This window comes from Dermacentor andersoni, chromosome 1 (assembly GCF_023375885.2).
Source record: "Dermacentor andersoni chromosome 1, qqDerAnde1_hic_scaffold, whole genome shotgun sequence".
In the NCBI taxonomy this organism is placed as follows: domain Eukaryota; kingdom Metazoa; phylum Arthropoda; class Arachnida; order Ixodida; family Ixodidae; genus Dermacentor; species Dermacentor andersoni.
In genome coordinates, this window is record NC_092814.1 from 127,818,335 (window position 1) to 127,843,069 (window position 24,735).

General features: G+C 44.2%; 1 protein-coding gene and 1 long non-coding RNA gene across 3 annotated transcripts in view; one reads left to right on the plus strand and one right to left on the minus strand.

Moving 5' to 3' along the window:
* Positions 1 to 7,787, minus strand: part of LOC126544137 (MAM and LDL-receptor class A domain-containing protein 2-like) — a 115,864-nt gene extending 108,077 nt beyond the window's left edge. Inside the window, exon 1 of one of the 2 annotated variants that reach the window (XM_055062003.2) lies at positions 7,673 to 7,779. In XM_055062003.2, the coding sequence (XP_054917978.2) occupies positions 7,673 to 7,736 (64 nt within the window). In that variant the 5' untranslated portion in view covers positions 7,737 to 7,779. Of the gene's footprint in view, positions 1 to 7,672 lie in introns of both variants that reach the window. The other variant, XM_072287079.1, reaches the window with a different exon arrangement.
* Positions 1 to 24,735, plus strand: part of LOC129380584 (uncharacterized) — a 114,678-nt gene that overhangs the window by 82,133 nt on the left and 7,810 nt on the right. The gene's annotated exons all lie outside the window — the stretch shown is intronic.

Sequence of the window (24,735 nt, forward strand, 5' to 3'; positions counted from 1 at the left end):
TTGTTGGTTTTCCATTCATGTGTTAACAGCGCAAAACGTAGACGGGACACGAGACGAGAAGACGACACCATAAGCGCTGACAAGCGACACCACGAGCGCTTGTGGTGTCGTCTGCTCGTATCGTGTCCCGTCTAAGTTTTGCGCTGTTGACACCAGGTTACAAGTCCTTGTTATCAGTGCGCTGGGAGCATTTCCGCGGCCATCCGGTCGGGCCTTTCGTCCTCGCCTGTTATCGACCTTTTTTTACTGGTTCCCATGCTCTTGCAACAAAATTGATCGAATACCAACTAGGCGAATCAGCTACCCTTGGAACGTAACGTGGTTGGGTAAACATCCTCTCAAGTATCATCTGTGCCGTTCGCAATGCAGAGCAACGTCCGCCCTACGTTAAATCACTTCCTTACGCATTACCGTCGTTTACATGTACGCGACGTGCAGCAAACGCGATGTAATGCGCCATTGCTGTATTCATGTAAACACGGCTGCTAAAAGACAACAAGCTTTCGTTTACACAAGGCCGGCACGCGCTGAATATATTAACGCGATAGCGTTAAGGGCCCCGTGGCGCAGCAAATCCGGTCTCGGCGTCCGGCGCCGGGCGTTCTGTGAGCGAAAATTGCCGTATGTATTCTAGGCGACACTAAAGTTGTTCTATGACTAAAGTTGGTCATACCTTGTGCTACATTCTTTACAAAGTTATTCCTCGAAATTTCGCAGCGAAGCTGTTAGCCTCTAGTTGGTCGGAATGTTTTGTGCCCGTCATCAAAAAATAAATATAAATAAATAAATAAATAAATAAATAAATAAATAAATAAATAAATAAATAAATAAGAACCGAAAAGAAGTGCATATCCCCTTTGGAATCAGCCCGGAATTTCCCGGTAAACATTACGGTTACATACGCTCCAGTTACCGGAAAGCGTGAGAAGCAGTCAGGCATCTGACTTTGAATGCTATCGCGTTCCGCTCTTAAAAGCGAAGCTTAAGAGGAAGCTTTAGCTCGAGTGCTCCTATCTAAATACATGTAAAAGGAGAATTCGTTTTTCTCGGCAACCACTGCACCAAACTTGACGAGGTTTGCTGCATTTAAAAGAAAAACTTAAAATCTAGTGACTGTTGGTTTTGAATTCTTTATGTTAGGTCGTAAATGTTTTATTAAAATCGACAAAAAATCGAAAATAAAAAGAACGAAACTATCAAGTTTACAACTCTGTCACACAACAACGAAAAAGGATAATACAATTCTTTGAATTGCAGCTAATAGTACATCTAAAGCGGACAAAATTGATATTTTACAGATGAACATAAAAAAATTTGTATTATAGAAATACAGATTTTGCAGAACCCTTGTAACGAACGTAACAAATTCACGTAAGATGTAAAATGACATATAGAATTTGTACGCTTTGAATTATTTAATGGATGCCGTTTACAGAACCACCATATCTGTTCTTGATGCAGAGGGATGAATTTGTAAACTTCGTGCTTCTATTTTTTTCAAACGGTCGAATATTTGAAAATCTTTTTAACAAAATTCAGGACATCGAAATTCCGCTACAAGCAGTCACTAAAATTTAACTTTGTCTCTCAAATGCAACAAATTTCATTAAAATCGGTCAAGGGGTTATCTCAGAAAAACGTTTTTGGGTTTTACATGTATTTGAATAGGCCGCGTCGGAGTTGGGCCCGAGCTAAAGCTTCCTTTTAAGCGTCCTCCAAGTTTTGTTATATATTTATATATGCCCGTTTTCGCCTGAATGTTAAACGAAAACGAGGCATACCATAATATTAATGTTAATATTACAACATATCTTCACCATTTGCTCACAAAACGTAGGCAGTGTTCATTAGTTTTGCAACATCTCCATTTATTATTAGCCTTGATGAAAGGGAAAACTGCGAGGAGAAATCGACTTTAACCCGATTTTCATCAATCTTGTTCGCGGTGCGAAATTCGGAAATTATCGGGTTTTACCTGGAAACGAAGGATCCTAATTATGAGTCGTGATTACTTGTTCCTCCAACAAATAATTAGGTCGCGGAAAGTTGGTTGAGATAGGTTTGCGCGAATGCAAATGGATCTTGAAGATGAGAAGCAGTATGCCTTCAGCACATTTTTTAATGATCGAAATTACTTTAGCTCTTTCTTTAGAGGCCTTCGCCACGAAAAGGGGAACGTTACTGCATGAAGCAACCTGTGATGGTTATAACCCGACACCACTGCAGAAACCACGTGCATTGGCTTTCCAGGAGTAACCGACGTTCATTGAGCAGTGTGGTGGTTGCCGGAAATACCACACCCGTATTGTTCGTTTGCCGCGTTTCCTTCGCGAGCACTGCAGCTCCGCATGCGTACTGGCGCATGAGTTTTTCAAGAGTTTGCTTGTTAACGCAATCAAGTTTGTTTTTACTGCGCTAGCAATTATACGGACGCTCGAGGCGCATCTGCACCGCCGCCATTGTCGTGCCGTCACGGCATCGATGGCGCATGCGCGGTCCGCGCGTGGAGCTGTAGAAGATCTCCAGAGACGCGCAGTGCGCTCGGCTTCAAAAGCGGAGAAACCAAATGGACGCACCGTTACGCTGCGCTCCATTGGCTATGCCGGAGCCAGGGCAGCGTTCCGTTGCTGGAATGAGCACTGTGCGCACACGCATTTGCACTCCTCAGCTGTGTGCAAACCACACCGTGGCGCATACATTGGTTTGAATGAATGAATGTGTGTTGTTTAGTGGCGGAAGGGCCAGGTATGGCCAAAGAGTGCCATGACTGATAATGTTGTGTTAAGCGCTGATTGGTGACCCCTACCGTCTCATCCTTACCCTTCGCTTTGTTTTCTTCCGCGGCCGGCATGTCAGTGGTAGCTCCTTCGTGACCATCACTGGCGTGTCCGCCACAAAATTGCGAAATTTCTTGATGCGTAACCATGCGGTCGCGTGTCTACCACCCATTTGCCCCTAATTCCTCATTCTCCGTTCCCGCCTGTGCCTGTGTAGGGCCGTGGGCTTGGAAGGCGAAAGCTCGAACCTGTTGGTGGGCGACCTCATTTCCGGGGAGTGAGGAGTGGGCAGGGGCCCGTAGGATTTGAACAGTGCGATGGTTAGAGTTTTGGTAGAGAATCTGGTTAGCTATTGGGGAGATGATTCCTTTAATATAATTACGAATGGCGGATTTAGAATAACTGATAATGTACGTGTTGAGAATATTGGCCATGGCCAAGGAGATAACCGCCTCCTCCGGGTTAGTTGTTTAGTGTTTAGTTGGTTAGTTGTCCCGATATAATTTGCCCTGCACAGTTGACCGCCGTGCCCGAAAGACCCTGGCGCCACTGGATCTCGGTCGCGTCAACGTACGCAGTTTTTTTTTATTAGTTACAAAGCGGATGGGCAAGGCCTTAGCCCGTTCCATCCGTCTCTCAATGTGACAGGTGGGGTTCATATTACGAGGTATGGGGATAATTCTGAGATGTTCTCTCTGAGCGGGAAATATATATATATGTGTGTGTGTGTGCGTGCGCGCGTGCGTGTGCGTGTGCGTGCGTGCGTGTGTGTGTGTGTGTGTGTGTGTGTGTGTGTGTGTGTGTGTGTGTGTGTGTGTGTGTGTGTGTGTGTGTGTGTGTGTGTGTGTGTGTGTGTGTGTGTGTGTGCGTGCGTGCGTGTGTGTGTGCGTGCGTGCGTGCGTGCGTGCGTGCGTGCGTGCGTGCGTGCGTGCGTGCGTGCGTGCGCGCGTGTTTTGGGGGGTGTAACGGGGGAGGTGTAACGGGGATATAACGAATGCCGGTCTCTGCAAGAGAGTAGCGACCTGCTGGAGTTTGCGATAACCTATTATATTGCGCTACGAGGTAGTCGCCTCTAACGTATTGTAGAGTGCCAGGGCGAGCGGCTCCGCCGTGGGGGTGCGTACCAGTAGGCCGAGGGTCACCTTGTATGCCCTCCGTAGGACTATTTCCACTCCTAGTCTTGTCACCTTTCGTTAAGCGTAGATACGGTAGGGGGTAGGCAATTATGCTCAGCACAAAGGCCTGAACGAGCCCGGGAATGTTCGACTCATTCATGCCCGCGTGCTTGTTACTAATCCTGTTTAGGAGTCTGACCGTTTGTGCCTTCTCCAACCTACTCAGCAGTTCAGCGTTGCGTCCTGTGTTTAGAAAATAAAGTCCCAGGATCCTGATCGTAGGGACTTCAGGGATCGGCTTCCCCCTCGCTAAGATTGTTATCTTAGGTGGGGGGCTGCGAGCGCTCCGTCTCCCGCGCTGCTCTCGAAGTAATTCGAATTTCTGTTGCGAGCATTCGAGTCCGTGAGGTCTCACGTGGGTCTCAACCGTTCGCACCATAGAATTTCTTCTATGTGAGCATTGTTTCCGTTGGATACCCAGGGGGTGACGTCATAATGCACTATACTGCTATGCTTGAGGTCTGAGAGCTGGGACAGCAAAGGTGGTAGTCCCCTCATCACCAAATTCAAGAGGAAAGGGCATAAAACAGATCACGGAGGAGCCCCTCTGCTGCCTAAATGGAGGGTGTTCGAGTGCAGGTCGCCAAGGCTGACCTCTGCTGTCCTGTTGCGTAAGAAGTCTCTGACATAGGAGTAGGTGCGCGGCCCCACTCCTTCATGAGCATAATCATTTCAAATACACTGAACGCGTAACATTCAGAAAGTACATCGAAGGTTTGGCAATGGTAATTACCATTTTCCTCCCAATATTACAATTATTATTTATTCTTTATCATTAATGATAAACAATAAATAATAATTGTGATATTCAAGCAGAGCATACCCCACTTTTTTTATAAATACCAAAATACAAAAAGTGCGAACAACACAGGAGTCGAAAGACCTATTGACATAGTTGAAACGGCTATAACTAGACAAAGGAATCGCATTTGCATTCTAGCCACAAATATTAGTAACAACTTGGGTATACGTCATTTTAACACATCATGACATGATAATAACAGGCAGTAACATACCTAAATTTGTCAAAAGAAAGCAAAAACAAAAAGAAGAAAGAAAGTAGTAATTTCTTGAAATATCTACAAAGAAGTTTTTTTCTAATTCCTCAAGACCTAGCGCTATAATTTATACATTCATATGTGTTTAATATAGCCGGAACGTTGCCTTGCGGGTACTGTAATTTCAAAGTAGTGGCACCGTACAGAGCAGTGCACGCGTGCACTCATCATCTGGTTTCTTCTTCAAGAATGAAACATTAATAAGAGTATCTAAGGAAAGATGCATTCGACGGAACATGGGCAAGATCCTTTCCTCTCTCTGACCAGTCGTAATTTAGCTCACTTGCACCTATGAGTGCCCTCTTGCACACGCTTCGCTTTTACCTAACTAATATATTAATATGCTATCCACTGTTATGCTGCCAACTATGCCACAATTCTGTTGTAGTTACTAACCGAGGGTCCCGTTTTCAGTATCATTACTTTGGGACCCTCGTCTGTATATTACATTTATGTACCTATGTTTTTTCATAGGAATAAACTTCAACTTCAACTTCAACCGTTTTCTATGCATTGTTAAAGCCATCTATTTTCATGAAAGCGAATTTGGCATTTCTTCTTGCGTTTTTATTTTGGGCGACCAAAAATATATTTTGCGTTGCATGACTTTAGTTGAGGTAAGCCTAACGAAAAATAACCCCGTTTTCCGAACTCCGATTAAGCCACGCTGAAAAGTCTGAGCAAAGCAGTTGACAGAGCTGTTGCTGTACATATTGTTTGCATGTTCCGTAATGATGTAATTGCACTATTTAATGTGACAGAAATATATGCGAAGCAATGCTGTGTTGGTGGGTATCCCTCTAAATGTCTACATTTGTAGCATTTGACATAAAAAAAGTATGAAGATCCCATGCACTGTGAGAATCGGTGAAAGCTTTGCTTCGTGACGCATTCGTGAAAGCAAAGCTTTCACGAATGCGTCCCTCAGTTCCTAATGGTGGACCTCGCAGAGCTAGCGGAAGCTTTATTCAGCGTTAAAACGTGTTTAACCATAAGACAGGACGTGCTCAACTTTGTAGAAACGTGTCACAGTATCATGAGAGACGCGCAGCGAATTTCGGCGACTAACGCGTCCCGTATTGTGCTCAGGTGTCGTGTGTTCTTTTCTCACTCAATTCCTGTCCCTTCGTCGCGCTGCGCAACAGTGTTAAGTACTTCTATCTTCTTCGTCCGCGTTCACTCTTCATAAAACGTCAGCGTTCACTACGTTAACAAAAAGTCCATCATCAGGGTTGGCTGGCATTTGCTCTTAGGAACAATTTTAGCGTAAGAGCGTTTCGTGAATATAGGGGCCTAGCTGTTCAGTAATTTGTTTAGTAAGCTGTTTAGTAGTTTAGTAGCTGTTCAGTAGCTTCGAGAGTAAATTTTCAGGCGCAGCGTAGGTTAACTTTGCCGCGGTGCGGGCATGAGTGCAAGCTCAGTTCTCACTCCTGCCCGCATCAGTATAAGCTTCTCCTGCAGAAGGTCGGCTCAATTTAAGAAACTTTAACAAACACATGCAGTGATGAGGTTTCCAAAAGAACGGTACCAGAGCAGATACAAATATGTTATAAGAGAAGAAACCGGACCAGTTAGCGGACGTTCACTGAGAACGATCAGTGCGCCTAACACAAACCCGCAGCGAAACCACGGTAAAAAAATGCAGCGCGAAAACACGGAACGCAACAACAAAGACACGGATATACAAGCGCTTCTGGCCGCCGTATTCGCACACACACAAAAGCGTTCTTATACACTAAAAACTGCTCGTATATAGGAGCAAATTCAGAACAATCGTATTATCCGACATAGTATTAACGAAGGACGCCAGACAATAGGAATCAGCACTTACGAACAAAAAGCTTTGGATTTTAGGCCAGTGTCGCGTCCTGCATTTTAGCGCTAAAATTTTGCAGCGTGCTTCTACACCAACTGTCCCAGCAATCCACGAGTCCAGCTAACATAAGCGAGCAAAAGACTGGCAACTGTATTTACAGAAGCAAACAAATGCAAATAAGGCGCATGCTGTTGTATGCTTTTTGAGCACAGTTTTACCGTACATGCGTCTTATATTGCCAATGGGACTTATTTGTGTTTTGCGTTTTCTGTGCTTTTCTACGTGTTCGCCTCCCTGTAAACACGGTTGCGACTAAACGCTCACGTGTGTCATATGCTGCGTGGCTCGTCACAACGTACCAATGCTCTCCGTGCCTTCTTTGTCCTCCCATATATCTCGCAACCTGACCACGCTGCTCACAAACGTACCGTGCATATCAGTGAAATAAAGCAAAGCAGTAAATAAAAAAAAATGTGAACATATAGTGCGACACCGTTAGAGCGCTACTTTGCGTATCTATAGGCGCAGACATTCTTGCCGTCCGTTGTCGGCAACCACCTGCAACACATCTGACACAATTTAGCGCCTTAGGTGCAATACCAGCGTCAGGCGGCAGCGGATGTATACTAACGTCTTCAAACTGCGTACTGGTCGTAGCCTTTTTCCCGCGCCTTTTGCCAGCATGGAGAAATAAACTGAAAAAGATGTTATGTCGGTACTTACGCTATCGTACATAAAAAAAAAACGTCCTATCCATTGCCACTGTATATGATCACGCGTGTGTGTTGTGTGTGTGCCCGCGCGAAAATTGGGGTGAAAAAGGATAGTGAATTCATGCTACTTTACCAACAAAGGCGTGGACATAGCAGATTAGCCCAAGGATCCACGAGAGTAGACAGCGGCGCACCATCTCGGGCAGCTCAGCGTCGAACTGCCTACTGAGCGAAACAGCCTACGTGCGATGGGAATTGCCAGCGCAGAATGTGCCTGCTACGCATGTAGCGGTCATCCATTAATAGTTCCGTCAGACCAACCACAGGAAATGACTCGAGCCATTGTTGTGCATCTTATCTCGAGCGTGCAACGTGTCAGGACAAAGGCACAACAACTAATGCGCAATAGCATATCTTCTATGAGCTGAAAACTAACTAGTGAAGAGCGGATATTGCAATTTCGCCCTAGATAAGAGCCCCTGGCGCAAAATAGGAAGGCGTGTCATATATGCTGCAACCGAAATAACTGGGATCTATGTGCAAATGTAGCAGATCGATGCCATTTTTAAATGAATATTTGTTCTTGCATGCGTGCACGTGAGTGTGCATACGTGCGTGTGTGCTTCTCTCTCTGTGTGCGCGCCCGCGTGCGTGCGTGTCTTCCCTCTGCCAACGTAGGGGTAAAACTGGACAGTCTATAGGTAATCTCTCTGCCTTTCCTCCCACTCTCTTTCTATCTCACTGTAAGCTCTCGCTCGATGCCACAATTTTCAAGATATCATACTTTAAAGCATCATGGTCACTTCTTCAGAGCCATGCGTATTACAGCAATACCGCTCCACGTGTCCGGTTGCTGTTTATTAAAAAAAATTAACCTGGAAACGGCTCTTGCACTTCAGCCATCGCGTGCGCGCCTCGTATGTAAAAGCGGCCTGGCGCCCCATGGAAGCCTTACGCGCATAGCGAACCGTTGGGCCCGTGCACGACTGCTGCTCATTACGTCAACCAAACAGGAGTGCGATCACGCCAACCCGCAGACACTGGCGGACATTAAAGCGTTAACAAGCGCTTATAATTTATTTTGTATACAACTTGTAGTTCACTTTCGTTTTATGCTGATAAATGATCGTACCACCTATTCCCTTGGCGGTGACAATATGCTGCCTCCACGAATTGGGTAGTCCGTCTCGAGATAGAGCGATGCGCGATCCGTTACGCCGATGCGTTGCTTCAGGGGGACAAGCGTGTATTTCCGTGCCAGGTACGTGCCTAATGTAACATCTAATGCATTTAACACATCATGTAAACCGCCACTGCAATCCAGTTTGGTCCAGATACGACACCTTACAGATACCAGATACCTTCCTACATTCGCTAGACCCAGTCCTGAGATCTAAACTTCTGCGCCAACACCCACGGCACCTAGAAACACTGTATCATTGTCTTCGCTTGAGCGCTGCATTTACAAACTGTTTTTTTTTTTTTTTTTGTGTCGGCTTGGACAAGCTACCAATACCTACTGTGACAACTCTGGTGCTATAGAAACGTTTGAGCATATCCTATTAGAATGCCCTGCCTATAGATAGAAATGAAAGAACATTTTATGACAGCCAAATGCAGAAAATTGGTGGGCTGCCACTGACGCTGATAAGCACATTAGGTCAATGCCTTGTTCATAAAGGCAACGTCCGGCTTAGTGTCCCTTTAAGTATCAGGACCTACAACACGGAGACCGCAAGAGTCGCACAATAGCCTGTAAACTTGTTTGCTTATCTTGGGGGCATGGGCTGGCTCAACAAGCTTTAGGAAATGCTTTATTATACTCGTTGAAATAACGAAACTTCACTTTTGTATCGGATTCAATTTGCAAACTTCAATTTACATATAAAAGCCAAGTCCACCGTTCCCACGTCCTTTTTTTTTTCTGCCTCGTCTTCGGCGATAGCACTGGCCATCTCCACGTGCCCCGAAAATGGGGTAATACTGAGCGACTCGCAATACGCGTGTCGTAATCTTCAAAAAGGCAGGATATCCACAAAATCGCTGCAAATGCTGCAAGGAGTATCGACACGCACGCAAGTCCCCGAGAGCTACGTCGTCAGGACACCCTGGCTACGAATCCCTGGAGGCAAACGAAGTGGCACACGCCGCAGCCCGAGATCATACAAGGTGGGCATTCCTGCCAGAGGGGCAGAAGCCAACAATCCCGAAAAGTAAGAAGGAGAAAGAAGAACTGGAGAGAGAATCACAGAAAAGGACGCTGAAGAATCGTGGGAGGTCATGCTCGCTACACCGGTTAGAGGACCAGCTAAAGCTGGTGAACCAGGTCGGGGGAGCAGCAAAGGTCAACGGCCCTTGGAATGACGCCTTCAGTAAAGAAATAAGTACTCTTCCCGACTGGTTCAGATCATTAAACGTTTATTCTCCCTATCCTCCGTTCCCTCTCTCTTGTCTCTCATCCTTACCATCAGCCTACTTTATGTCCACTGCAGGACGAAGGCCTCTCCCTGCGATCTCCAATTACCCCTGTCCTGCGCCAACCGATTCCAACTAGCACCCGCAAATTTCCTAATTTCATCGCACCAGCTAGTCTTCTGCCGTCCTCTAAGGCGCTTCCCTTCTCTTGGTACCCATTGTGTCACCCTAATGGTCCAACAGTTATCTAGCCTGCGCATTACATGAACTGCCCAGCTCCATTTTTTTATCTTGATGTCAATTAAAATATCGTCTATACCAGTTTGCTCTGTGATCCAAACCACTCCCGTTCTGTTTCTTAACGTTATGCCAAGCAATCTTTGTTCTATCGCTCTTTGCGCGGTCCTTAACTTGGTCTCAAGCTGCTTTTTCAGTCTCCAAGTCTCAGCCCCATATGTCAGCACTGATAAAATGTACTGATTGTACACCTTCCTTTTCAATGATAATGGTAAGCTTCATGTCAGGAGCTGGCAATGTCGGCTGTATGCGATCCAGCCCATTTTTATTCTGTGAATTTCCTTCTCATGATCAGGGTTCCCTGTGATTATTTGACCTAGGTAAACGTACTCCTTCACAGACTCTAGAGGCCGACTGGCGATCCTGAACTCTTGTTCCCTTGCCCGGTTATTAATAATTATCTTTGTCTTCTGCATATTAATCTTTAACCCCACTCTTACACTCTCTCTGTTAAGGTCCTCAACCATTTGTTGTAACTCGTTTCCAGTGTTGCTGAACAGAACAATGTCATCGGCAAACCGAAGGTTGCTAAGGTATTCGCCGTTGATCCTTACTCCTAAACCTTCCCCGTTTATTAGCTTGAATAGTTCTTCCAAGCACGCAGTGAACAGCATTGGAGAGATTGTGTCTCCTTGTCTGACCCCTTTCTTTATAGCTTTCTCCCTACTCTTCTTGTGTAGAATTCAGGTGGCTGTGGAACCTCTGTAGATATTTTCCAGGGTATTTACGTAAGCTGTCTATACTCCTTGATTACGTAATGCCTCTATGACTACTGGTATCTCTACTTAATCAAATGCTTTTTCGTAATATACGAAAGCCATATAGAGAGGCTTATTGTACTCTGCGGATTTCTCGATAACCTGATTAATGGCATGGATGTGATCCATTGTAGAGTATCCCTTCCTGAATTCAGACTCTTCCCTCGGTTGACTAAAGTCCAGTGTTGCCCTTATTCTATTGGAGATTATTTTGGTAAATATTTTATATAATACTGAGAGTAAGCTAATGGGCCTATAATTTTTCAGTTCATTAACGTCTCCCTTTTTGTGGATTAGTATAATGTTTGCATTCTTCCAGTTTTCTGGGACCCTTGCAGTCGATAGACACTTCGTATAGAGAGCCGCCAGTTTTCATAGCATTATGTCTCCTCCATTTTTGATTAAATCGACTGTTATTCCATCTCCTCCTACCGCTTTTCCCCGTTTCATGTCTTGCAAGGCCCTTCTGACCTCACCTCTAATTATAGGAGGAGTTTCTGTATCCTGTATCCTGTTCAAATGGAGTACTCCTGAGTCCTCTGGGTACTGCACAGGTCAGTATAGAATTCTTCCGCTGCTTTTATTATACCTTCTGGATTGCCCATGATATTACCCTGCTTATCCTCCAGTGTATACATCTTGGTTTGTCCTATGCCAAGTTTCCTTCTCACTGATTTCTCTATCTCTCCCCTCTAGGATCTTTCAATCACTCATCCCCATTCCCATGCAGAGTATAAGCCTGTCTATGCACACACCGGCAGAAATCTCTGGCTTTCATTAAAGAGCTTTCTCTCTCTCTCTTCTCATGACAATTAGGAGTACGTTCTTAGGCTCAACGTTAATAAAGCATTTGACACGGATGGTTGTTTGGCTGGTGGATGACAATATTTTTCTGGCAGACCCTGCACGATGGGAGCGCTAATGGATGACTACGGTCCAGCTATTGCATCGACGTCGTGGGCGTTGACGCATGCGGATCGGCTGAGCACGCGAGCGAATCATACATTTCTTTTAAGGCGAAATAATGTCCGAGTCCGTATAATGGCAGGAGAAAGAGAGAGTGATGTTTTTTAGTGAATCCTAGAGAGGTTTACCTGGCGGCACCCTTAGCGCGCTACTAGATCCAGATAGCAACAATGACAAATGAAATGATACGCACACCACACGTCACAGAAAACATACACAATACACACTCCAGCATGCAACATACAAGCTAATTAAGGTATCTCACTGAGACCAATGTGTCTGAAGGTTAATGATGCGTTCGTTTGCGCGGGACGCACTAAAAGCGGTACTCCATGGGCCAAACATACGTGTCGTAGCTCAAGACATACGTGTCGTAGCTCAGGCCTTCGAATACACACAAAATTGCCGCGCGACTGGCCGCTGGAGGCACTTTGCGCGTACTCGCGGGCTTCTTTCATGCTCGGAAACACAGTTTTGTGTAGGACGTATTGAGCAACAGAAAGCTGTATCAGGAGTTATTCATGTTGCTCTACAATTTTCTCATTGACATTTTTAATCTATTTATAATACTTGAGACGTTGATTAACTCAGACTAATTAAGTAATTAGGCGGAATGCAAAAAATAATCTGCGTGTCTCCAAGCGACGGCAAATATTACCTTGGTTCTGTGCAGCTACGTGGCATTTGCATATTTTTAAATTTTGGCGCATGATAGTTGGGACACCCTGTATAAACCCTGCATGCTGATAGCAAAAGTACCGCGAGTAAGAGGCACCTCTGTTCTGTGTAATAAAAAAATAAATGCCTACATGAAACTTGAACAGCATTATGCCGGCTCATAAGCATCTCTAAAGAATAGAATAGCGCATTTTTATCAGCTGCTTCTTTGATTTACTTGATTATCCGTGATTCAGCCATTCGGCATGTACCACTGAGCGTGTGTCAATTCTTAGCTAATCATCCAGAATTGATATGTTGCAAACCAGAATGGGTATGGATCACTGTGACACAAGAGGTATAGATGTCTTACATGTATTTACACGTATTTGCCAATGTGTCACAAATGATATAGAAGCTGCGACATTTAAGGTGCGTAAACCTAACTATTGCATGAGATTACACGTTGCATATAGGATGAAAGTAAACAACCATTACTCTTATATATATATATATATATATATATATATATATATATATATATATATATATATATATAATTTATCTAACAGCCTCACTTCACATACACTGAAATACGTGCGCTGGATTCGCATAATTTAACAAGCTGCGGAGGCATTGTCCATTGCGGCTTCGACATAAATAGCGCGAGGGCATTCAAGCTATGGCTAGATTGGCTGAGGCTTGACAGATATTTTTTTTTAACAAAGTTCAATTCAACAGGCATAATTACGAGTGCCGAACGGGAAGCTTTCGTATCTCTCGTGTGCGCCTCTCTAGAGAAATTTGTTTACCCGTCTAGTATGTAGTTCGGTGGAAGACTCATTGGTATGTCGGAGCTAATGCGAGGAAGACCCAGCTCCGGCAGCGGTGGGTTTTGAACTCTCCTTTTGTTTATATCGCACTGCGCACGCTGCGCGGCCGGGAGCTGACTTCTTCATCCTTGACGGGCGCTGCACGCGGAGCGAGTTGCGGCCTGCGGCCCGGGTCTGAGGCAACGGGCGCTACAGGCAACCCCCCCCCCCCCCCCCCATGTAGAGCGGAAGCCAGAGCCCATTGGACCACAGTTCTCCAGTGAACATCCAAAGGACATCCTACAGCGGATATTTTGACGTCCGTCGGATATCCACAGAAGTCCCAATGACGTACTACGGATGTCCGTAGGATCGTCCGACGCAAAAGCTCATCCAAAAAACGTCCATCGTACGTCAAAATCGGATATTCGGACGTCCACAGGACGTTTGAAGATAACCCATTGGACCACCAACGTCCTACGGAAGTCCAGCAGAGATCTAGAACGGGACACTCGAACGTCCCTGGACCGTTCATGGGATCGTCCCATGCATGCGAATTGACGTTCATAGAAACGTCCTACGAACGTCATAATGAGATATCAGGACGTCCAAGAGATGTTTAAATATGGATTATTCTTATTGCATAATCCAGAGTAAATCCTAAGGACATTTTTGTCAGGATGTAGGACGCTTCTGGGGCATTTTGTTATTAATCGTCCAAAGGAAGTTTGTAGGACATTTGGTTGTGGATTTAGGATATCCGCAGGACGTCCGTATTGATTTTAAATTAACCTAATAGGGTCGTTCCTCATGATGTGCCCTAGCAGTGCAGCAGGCCTGCTGCATTTTACATACCATTAACAAAGTTTGGCCTGGTTTTGTGTTGGCTTGTGGAGCAATGATGAAAAGAAATTGCATGGCTCTTGAAGATTCACCCCAGCGGTCCAATAAGGCAACCAAACATTTTTGTCATGCAAAAACAGAAGTACCAGGAGACAGGCCAGGAATACAGCCCACCGCATCTCAAAGCATGCTAAAGGCTGCAGTGCAGCTAAGCATTGTGCACATAATTCCGTGCAACGGTAAGCTAATAGATTACATACAACTTGATAAAAATGCATTATATCAACACATATAGACATGCAACCTATACATTTTTGTGCTAACGGTAACAAAGCTACAGAACTAAGTTCTGCAAGCTGCTGAATCATTTGACAATCTCATTAAAAATGCAGCATTTATTTCAATAAAACAGTTGCAGGAAGATCACGAGTTCAACTCTCAAATGTACTCAGCAGTTTTCAGTAAAGCGCATCAATGGAAACTATTAAAACTCAATATTTTCATCATACAAGCTCAGCCATTAGGAGTTATTTATCCCGCACCATGGTTAGTAAAAGTGTGCATGAAGTACTGTTTACAAATGCACTTTAGGTAGCAAGAAAATTTAAGAAGTCGCAGTGGGCCACTATGAAAGTTATCATGAGGCTTGGTGCGGGCTCACTTCCGTGGTCGCAGGCACATCAATGCAAAATTTGCTGAACAGTTCAGATATGTTAGCTTTAGCAGGACTATTTGAGGAGCTATCAGACATTGGTTGGGATATTATCGACCTCAGTGAGATTAAGAGAACTGGAGAGGCTTATACAGTGCTAACGGCCATGTCCTTTGCTATAGAGGTCTCCCAGATAACAAGCAATACGGGGTAGGATTCCTAATCCATAAAGACATAGCGGGAAACATTGACGAATCCTACAGCATTCGTGAGAGGGTAGCAGTAGTGGTAATCAAACTTAATAAGAGGTATAGATTAAAGGTAGTACAAGCCTACGCTCCAACATCCACTCACGATGATGACGAAGTAGATCAGTTTTGTGAAGATGTTGAATTAGGGATGAGAAAAGTGCAAACTCAGTATATTGTAGTAATGAGGCACTTAAATGCAAAATTGGGGAAAAAGCAGGTTGGTGAACAAGCAATTGGCAACTACGGCGCCGATTCTAGGAACGCTAGAGGAGAGATGCTGGTAGAATTCGCAGAAAGGAATAAGCTGGAATAATGAACACCTTCTTCAGAAAGCGTAGCAACAGAAAGTGGACCTGGAAAAGACCTAATGGTGAAACAAGAAATGAAAGTGATTTCATACTTTCTGTCCATCCCAGCATAATGCTGGATGTAGAAGTGTTAGGCAGGGTAAAGTGCAGTAATCATAGGTTAGTGAGGGCTAGGATTCACCTCAATTTGAAGAGAGAAAGAGCAAAATTGGTCAAGAAGAAACAGGCCAACCTAGATGCAGTAAGGGTACAAGCACACAAATTCAGGCCGGTACTTGCAAACAAATATGCAGCCTTAGAACAGAGAGATGATGATATAGAGCTAATGAATGAAACTGTAACTATTCATTTCTTTATTTATACATACTGCGAACCACTACTGTGGTCAAAGCAGGAGGGGCCGTCAATCGTGATGAAAAAGATAGGTACAATCGACAACTCAAAAACATAATAAATGCACAATGGGATATTGTGACACACATCGGATATGGTAAATTAACAGCCGCAAAAATGACACTCCATGCAAAAAACCGCTAGAATCAAGGACACTTGCAGGTAAGTTGTTCCACTCTGAGACAGTTTAGGAAAGAAACTATACTTAAATGTCTTAATCCTAGCGAAAATCGGAGTCAGTGCCCTATCATCAGTATGTCGCGTTTTCCTTGTAGAATGAGGCTTTACTGGTATTGTAAGTTTAGTAATTCCGGAAAGACAGTTATGTAAAAACGCAAAGCGGCTAACTTTTCTGCGGGACTGCAGAGTAAGAATACAGTGCTGACGCATTAACAAAGTGGGCGAGTCATGTCTTCGGTACATTTGAAAATGAATCGCACAGCCCTTCTCTGAACACGCTCGAGCTGTGCAATGTCGCGTTTATCGTGTGGGTTGTATACAATCGCGGCGTATTCAAGCTTCGCTCTAACACAAGCGTTATATGCGAGATGTTTAACATGAGATGGGGCATTGCTAAGTGTTCTCCGAAGAAACCATATCTTTTTTAGAGCTGGGGCGCTATAACGTAAAACTATTCCAGTCTTTTCTCTTCCAATTCTGCTATCAGCCCTCCACGATTGGTCAAAAACTTTTTTTGACCACCCCCACTTCACCTGTCTGTCACGCAACGTCACGAAAACCGCGATAGCTCCCCATCTGATATGATGTGTACAAACTGATTATGCATGATTTGACAGAAAAAAGAAAAACAGTTATTTCTGATTCGACCCCTTTTCGCCATTAGCCCTCGGCTATTGGTAAAAAGTTTTCGGGCTGCACCCACTTCACCTGCCTGTCACGCGACGTCACAAAACCGCACAAACTCACCGCGTCAAAGTGACGTGTACGCGATAAAGATGCATTAATATGCCGAACAAAACTGAATGTTCTTCGGAATAGCCACAGGCTGCCCCGTTCCGAAAGGAATAAAAGATGGCTGCCGCCGATCACTGAGACGCTGGCTACTCGCACCTGCCGGAGAGCATGGGTGTATTTGCGTGTAATAAAACTTCTTGCGTGGCCGTGTAACGTTTTCGAGCACTTTCGGCACGTTTACCACCTCATTCTGCCAACTCTTCTTTGCTGAGGGTCAGCTTTAGCGTCATTCTTAAGCTTCCGTTGCATGCCGCCGCGATTTTTGACCAGCCACCACAAGCTAAGTAAGGGAAAGCCGACCAATCGCAGATGCCGGTACCACCCTCTTCATCCGGTTATCGATTTTCAGGGCACTGGCTCTGCCCCAGCGGATCCCTCTCCACTTAAGCGTTCTCCTTGCCTCTTGTCAGCCAATTAGATACGACAAGCCGCTCAGTGTAGGCAATGTTATTCGTTTTTCAAGCAAACAAAAGTGACCTCCTATGGACGAGGAGAGTGTTTGATTGGTCTGTACAGACAACCCTGTAGGTGACCGCCCGGTGCTTGCGTCGGTGGTTACGCAAATTTGACGTCAGGAGATTGGAATAGAAACATATTTGAATAGTTTTACGTTATAGGGCCCCTGATGAACATATTACAGAAATGTGTGCAGACCAAGAAAGTTTGCAGTCTGATGTGATGCCAAGGTACTTGCAATTGTCTACCTCTAAAATATCGCGGTTTTTAAGTGCATACGTGTATGTGCTAGGTTGTTTCTTTCTTGCTTGGCGCAACAGAACAGTTTTTTCAGTGTTTAGTTTCATATTCCAGGATGTGCACCAATCATCAACACACTGTAAGTTATATTGCAATATGCAGTGATCCTTTTGAGAAGTAATTTGTTTAAAAACAACACAATCGTCTACGAACAGCGGAATAGATACACCACCATGAACGACATCGGGCAAATCGTTCACATAAATAAAAACAGTAGCGGCCCCAGCACATTTTCCTGAGACACGCCAGGTAGCGCAACTGAATCACAATTATTTATTCTTACAAACTGCTCCCTCTTTCCAAGACAAGCCGCAATCCACTGGACGACATGCGATGGCAGATGGAGACGCTCAAGTTTTTGCGACAACTTTCCGTGAGATACCCTATCGAAAGGCTTCGAAAAATCCTAAAAACATATTGTCAAGCTGTCCAGATAAGTCAACTACTGGTGCAAATTCATGCACAGTTGACAGAAGTTGTGTAACCGCGTAGACATCTGTTTCCGGAAGCCGTGTTGATAGGGTGAGAAGATGTTTCGTTTAGCCAAGAAATCATGAATGCATGTCGCAATCACATGTTCTAACAGTTTACAACATGTGCTAGTGATGGAAATGGGCTGATAGTTTGATAATGGCAAGCGGTCGCCTTTTTTATGAATAGGAGTGATGCGCGCCTTGCTCCAGTCGTTCAGTATTTCCCCAGTAATAATTGAAACATTGAAAATATCTGTCAAAAATGGAGATATTTGCTATGAATAGCGCCGCAAAAATGCATTTGGGATGCCGTGGGGCCACAGGGCTTCTTTACATCCACTTTCAGAAGCATGGCTATGACGCCTTCAAGAGTAACCAGAGGGCCTTCATGCACAGGTACTGGCACATTGCTAAGCATAGGAGTATCATATTTTTAGAAAACACTTTGGAAGTACTAATTAAAATGATTAGCTATGTCCGTAGCATCCGTAATCATTATGCTATCAACTTTTATTTTCGTAACATCTTCGTTGTTTTCTTTCAAATGACACCTAAACTTTTGACGATCACTTTTAATGAAGTCTGCAAGAGTATTTGAAAAATAACGTTCTTTGGATACTTTGATCTTCTCTAGCAAAGTCTGCCTTAGTGCTAAGAATCCGGAAGATGACGTTTTCTTCTGGTTGCGGAGTCTTAATTTTTCGTCTTGTCTGGATAACTTCTCGAGTAATCCAAGGGTTCGATGTTCGCTTATGTGTTTGTTTAACAGGTACATAATCCTTCACACAAACGGCGACAACATTGCGAAATCTATTCCAAGAGGCTTGAATGTCAGTAATCGGAAAGTCGAGGTTAGTATATAGATTGTCAATTATGGAGGAATCGTCTGCCTTAGAAAAATCTTTGAAGACAGAAAGCGTTTCAGAGGGATCGTGTGTAGTACGAGGTGAGTGCCAATAAAAAAATATGAAATCATGATCCGAAATTCCTGGCTGTACCAAAACATCCGCACCATGAAAACACTCGCAGATAAACAATAGGTCCAGGATTACATTACCTCGCGTGCTTTGATTAACAGTCTGCTCCATATTTAGACAAAACATCAAGTCTAATAAAGTATCACCTGCGCTAGAACAACCATAGTTAACACGTTCCCAATGGAAAATTAATATCTCGCGTTCAAATGAAGTTTTTTACCACGCAGACACTGCACATGATCGTATAGTTCATCCATGAATGATTCATCGGCATCAGGTGATCGGTATCAGGTATACGGCGCACAAAAAGAATGTAATCCCGCAGGCAGACAAATTTAGCAACAGGCTTTCGTGTTCAGTGATTTGATCGCAAACGGTAACCTGGAATAATTGTTTCGTGACAACTGTCACGCCTCCTCCGCGGGAACCCCTATCCCGACGATGCATGCTATATTCCGGCGCTACAATTTCACTATCACCGATAGCCCCATGCAGCCAGGTTTCTCAAATCACACAAATATGTGGGTCGTAAATGAGCAAAACGGATTCAAGAGAGCGCAATTTGTTAACAACGCTCCTGGCATTAAAAGAAAGCAGACGTAAATCCTTGGCGTCAGTTTTTAGCCGCGTGACTATGGGGCGTCGTTTTCTGAAACTGCTTTACGCGCCATTTGACTATCATGCCACGCAAATATCTGATCATTGATAAGAAGTTTGTCATGAACCAGACTGATCTTTTTTTCCTTGATCTTTCTCCGGCTTTGCGCTTTCCCAAAGCAGTTTCCGCTTTCGAAGTGTTTCGGCGCAATAATCATTTTGTAGAAATATAAGCGTTCCTTTCAATTTATCGGTGTTACGTTGTACTTCTTTTTCTCTGTAGTCCTGGAAGTGCAGCAAAATAAGTCTTATTGGTGCTGGTTTTCCAAGCCGACGAATGGGCCAAACTGATATGCAGTTTACGCCTAGCCTGTCGTGAAACAGCTCTTTGATAATTTTATCGCGAAAAGCTGACTCTGATTCAGTAGGCACACTCTGAACGCTAAAAATAACAAGGTTGGAATGTCTGCCTCTATTTTCCAATTCGACCATTTTCGCATGTGCTGACCTCTGAGTCTCGTGCATTGTAGCAACAGCTGTTTGCAGGTCTGCCATGATAGAGACCTGATTGGTTCGACGCCTCTATCTTTTCTTCCAGATTTGAAAGGCGTTTTTCATGCTACAACCTCTTTTTTTTTTCAATATTTTCTAGGCGACTCTTGAGGTCAGCAATATCAGCCCTTATGGCTTGTTGGCCTTCCATAATTTGCTTGAACATTTCGTCCACAGACGGTCCGGGATTTTCTTCAACGTCTCCACAAAGAGCTAGCTTGCAGAGCAAAAGCACTGACACACAATGTACAAACACGTTTGAGGGCAAGGCAAGATTACTAGAAACCTATTGTCGCTACGTATTGAGTAGCTGTAACTAACCTGTATAACAAAGATGAATCACATGGTTAGCGACCTTTCCTGACGAGCTTCGCCGTGCCCTCTCAAGGCTAGCTTCAGAGGCAGCAATTGAAGTGGGAGGCAAGGCACCAAGGCAACCAGTAGGCAAGCTCTCCCAATTAACAAAGGGCCTAATAAAGAAACGTCAAAGAATGAAAGTGTCTAACTCAACAGATAAGATAGAATTCGCGCAACTGTCAAAACTGAACAACAAGGGGAAAATAAGGAATATTCAAAATTATAACGTGAGAAAGACTGAGGAAATCGTAAAAAATGGACGCAGCCTGAAATCAGTGAGAAGGAAACTTGGCATAGGACAAACCAAGATGTTTGCACTGAAAGATCAAATCAAATCAAAGCAACTTTATTTCGCAACTTTACAAGCCGAAAAAGGTGGCCGAAGAAAAAGCTACTACAGTGCAGCTTGACTGGGCTCCAGCCATAGAGTTTCTCACTATAACACCTAGAGGGTAATCTGGCGCCACCGTCTATGGGAGTTTCTTAAGGGGGCACCGTGCCGTCATGGGAATGACGGTATATGTGTCTGCGAGGCTCGTGTTGGCTGGTGTTGTAAGAGGCTTCGTCTAAAACGTGGATATGGCTACGCAAATAACGCGTTCTCAAAGAAAAATCTTCATAAAATGTTTCTATTCACGCATATTACATCTTTACTCACCCGCAATGCATGACCAAGCGAAGAAAAGCAAGAACAGACGACCAGCTGTTTCAAAGCGAGCGCGAACCTTGTCGTCTGTCCTCCAACTTTAGCGGCCCGCTGATACTTTTTACGTAACATGTAGTCGTACACACAATAACAAGTTCTCATAGTTAAACAAAACATGTTTTCGCGTAATAATAAAGCTAAAACAGCTTTTCACGTGCTGTTCTAGTAGAAAATGAATCATTGTGACAGACGGAACGGTACTTGCCAAGCGCGTCTTCAAGGTGTCCTGTCTCTACGAGAACGATGCCAATCCGAATCCACAATATACCGGCATTCCCATGCATACCACAGCGCAGCAGCGCCAGATTTCCCTCTAGGTAATGTAGTGAGAAACTCTATGGCTCCAGCCACCCATCAGCAGTGGAGACGAAACACATTTAGCATTACTAAACTTTCATAAAAGGCACTGTACCAGACATACAACGAATCCAAGATTACATTACAATCAAACACGCCTCTCTAAGGACATGTAGGAAGTAAGAATGAAATGGAAAGACTAAGTACTCATAATATACATACATAATACTATGGCTAGACACAACAAAACAATTTTTTTATTGCGTTAATAAACTTCTTACGTCTTTCTTCGTTAACGTTGTGATGTCAATATTTAAGGTCAATTAATCACAGGAAATCCTGACCATGAGAAGGAAATTCACAGAAGAATAGAGATGGGTTGGAGCGCATACGGCAGACATTGTCAGCTCCTGAAAGGAAACTTACCATTATTATTGAAAAGGAAGGTGTACAAACAGCGCATTATACCGGTGCTGACATATGGGGCAAAAACGTGGAGACTTACAAAGAAGCTTGAGAACAATTAAGGACCGCGCAAATAGCGATGGAACGAAGAATGCTAGGCATAACCTTAACATATAGAAAGAGAGCGTTTTGGATAAAAAGTAAACAGGTATAGCCGATATTCTAATTAACATAAAGAAAACTAATGAAACTGGGCAGGTCATGTAATCCGCAGGTTAGATAAACGGTGGACGATTAGGGTTACAGAATGGGTGCCAAGAGAAGGGAAGCGCAGTCGAGGACTGCAGAAAAATAGGTGGGCCGTAGGTGAGTACTGGTAAGACACAGCTATTATACACTTTTCTCTTGAGGGATAATGGCAACCTGCTGTTCATGATCTCACAATGCCTGCCAAACGCACCCCAGCCCATTCTTATTCTTCTGATCATTTCAGTCTCATGATACGGATCCGCGGTAACTACCTGTCCTAAGTAGAAGTATTCCCTTACCACTTCCGATGCCTCGCTACCTATCGTAAACTGCTGTTCTCTTCCGAGACTGTCAAACATTACTTTAGTTTTCTGCAGATTAATTTTTAGACCCACCCTTTTGCTTTGCCTCTCCAGGTCAGTGAGCATGCATTGCGGTTGGTCCCCTGAGTTACTAAGCAAGGCAATATCATCAGCGAATCGCAAGTTCCTAAGGTATTCTCCATTAGCTCTTATCCCCAATTTTTCCCAATCCAGGTCTCTGAATACCTCCTGTAAACACGCTGTGAATAGCATTGGAGAGATCGTATCTCCCTGCCTGACGCCTTTCTTTATTGGGATTTTGTTGCTTTCTTTATGGAGGACTACGGTGGCTGTGGAGCTGCTATAGATATCTTTCAGTATTTTTACATACGGCTCGTCTACACCATGATTCCGTAATGCCTCCATGACTGCTGAGGTTTCCACTTAATCACACTCTTTCTCGTAATCAATGAAAGCTACATATAAAGGTTGGTTATATTCCGCACATTTCTCTATCACCTGATTGATAGTGTGAATATGATCTATTGTTGAGTAACCTTTACAGAATCCTGCCTGGTCCTTTGGTTGACAGAAGTCTAAGGTGTTCCTGATTCTATTTGCGATTACCTTAGTAAACACTTTGTAGGCAACGGACAGTAAGCTGATCGGTCTATAATTTTTCAAGTCTTTGGCGTCCCCTTTCTTATGGATTAGGTGATATTAGCGTTCTTCCAAGATTCCGGTACGCTCGAAATCACGATGAATTGCGTATACAGGGTGGATAGTTTTTCTAGAGCAATCTGCCCACCATCCTTCAACAAATCTGCTGTTACCTGATCCTCCCCAGCTGCCTTCCCCCTTAGCATAGCTCCCAAGGCTTTCTTTACTTCTTCCGGCGTTACTTGCGGGATTTGAAATTCCTCTAGACTATTCTCTCTTCCATTATCGTCGTGGGTGCCACTGGTACTGTGTAAATCTCTATAGAACTCCTCAGCCACCTGAACGATCTCATCCATATTAGTAATGATATTACCGGCTTTGTCTCTTAACGCATACATCTGGTTCCTAGTTTCTTCTTCTATTCCTAGTTTCTTCTTCACTGCTTTTAGGCTTCTTCCGTTCCTGGGAGCATGTTAAATTCTATCCATATTATACTTCCTTATGTCAGCTCTCTTGCGCTTGTTGATTAACTTCGAAATTTCTGCCAGTTCTATTCTAGCTGTAGGGTTAGGGGCTTTCATACATTCGCGTTTCTTGATCAGATTTTTCGTTTCCTGCGCTAGCTTACTGGTATCCTGTGTAACTGAGTTACCACCGACTTCTGTTGCACAGTCCTTAATGATGCCCATAAGAATGTCGTTCATGTCTTCAACACTAAGATCCTCTTCCTGAGTTAAAGCCGAATACCTGTTCTGTAGCTTGATCTGTAATTCCTCTATTTTCCCTCTTACCTCTAACTCACTGATCGGCTTCTTATGTACCAGTTTCTTCCGTTCCCTCCTCAAGTCTAGGCTAATTCGAGCTCTTACCATCCTATCGTCACTGCAGCGCACCTTGCCGAGCACGTCCACATCTTGTATGATGCCAGGGTTAGCGCAGAGTATAAAGTCTACTTCATTTCTAGTCTCGCCATTCGGGCTCCTCCACGTCCACTTTCGCCTATCCCGCTTGCGGAAGAAGGTATTCATTATCCGCATATTATTCTGTTCTGCAAACTCTGCTAATAACTCTCCCCTGCTATTCTTAGAGCCTATGCCATATTCCCCCACTGACTTGTCTCCAGCCTGCTTCTTGCCTACCCTGGCATTGAAGACGCCCATCAGTATAGCGTATTTTGTTTTGACTTTACCCATCGCAGATTCCACGTCTTCATAGAAGCTTTCGACTTCCTAATCATCATGACTGGATGTAGGGGCGTAGACCTGTGCGACCTTCAAATTGTACCTCTTATTAAATTTCACAACAAGACCTGCCGCCCTCTCGTTAATGCTATAGAATTCCTGTATGTTACCAGCTATATCCTTATTAATCAGGAATACGACTCCTAGTTCTCGTCTCTCCGCTAAGCCCCGGTAGCACAGGACGTACCCGCTTTTTAGCACTGTATATGCGTCTTTCGTCCTACTAACTTCACTGAGCGCATTATATCCCATTTACTGCCCTCTAATTCCTCCAATAGCACTGCTAGACTCGCCTCA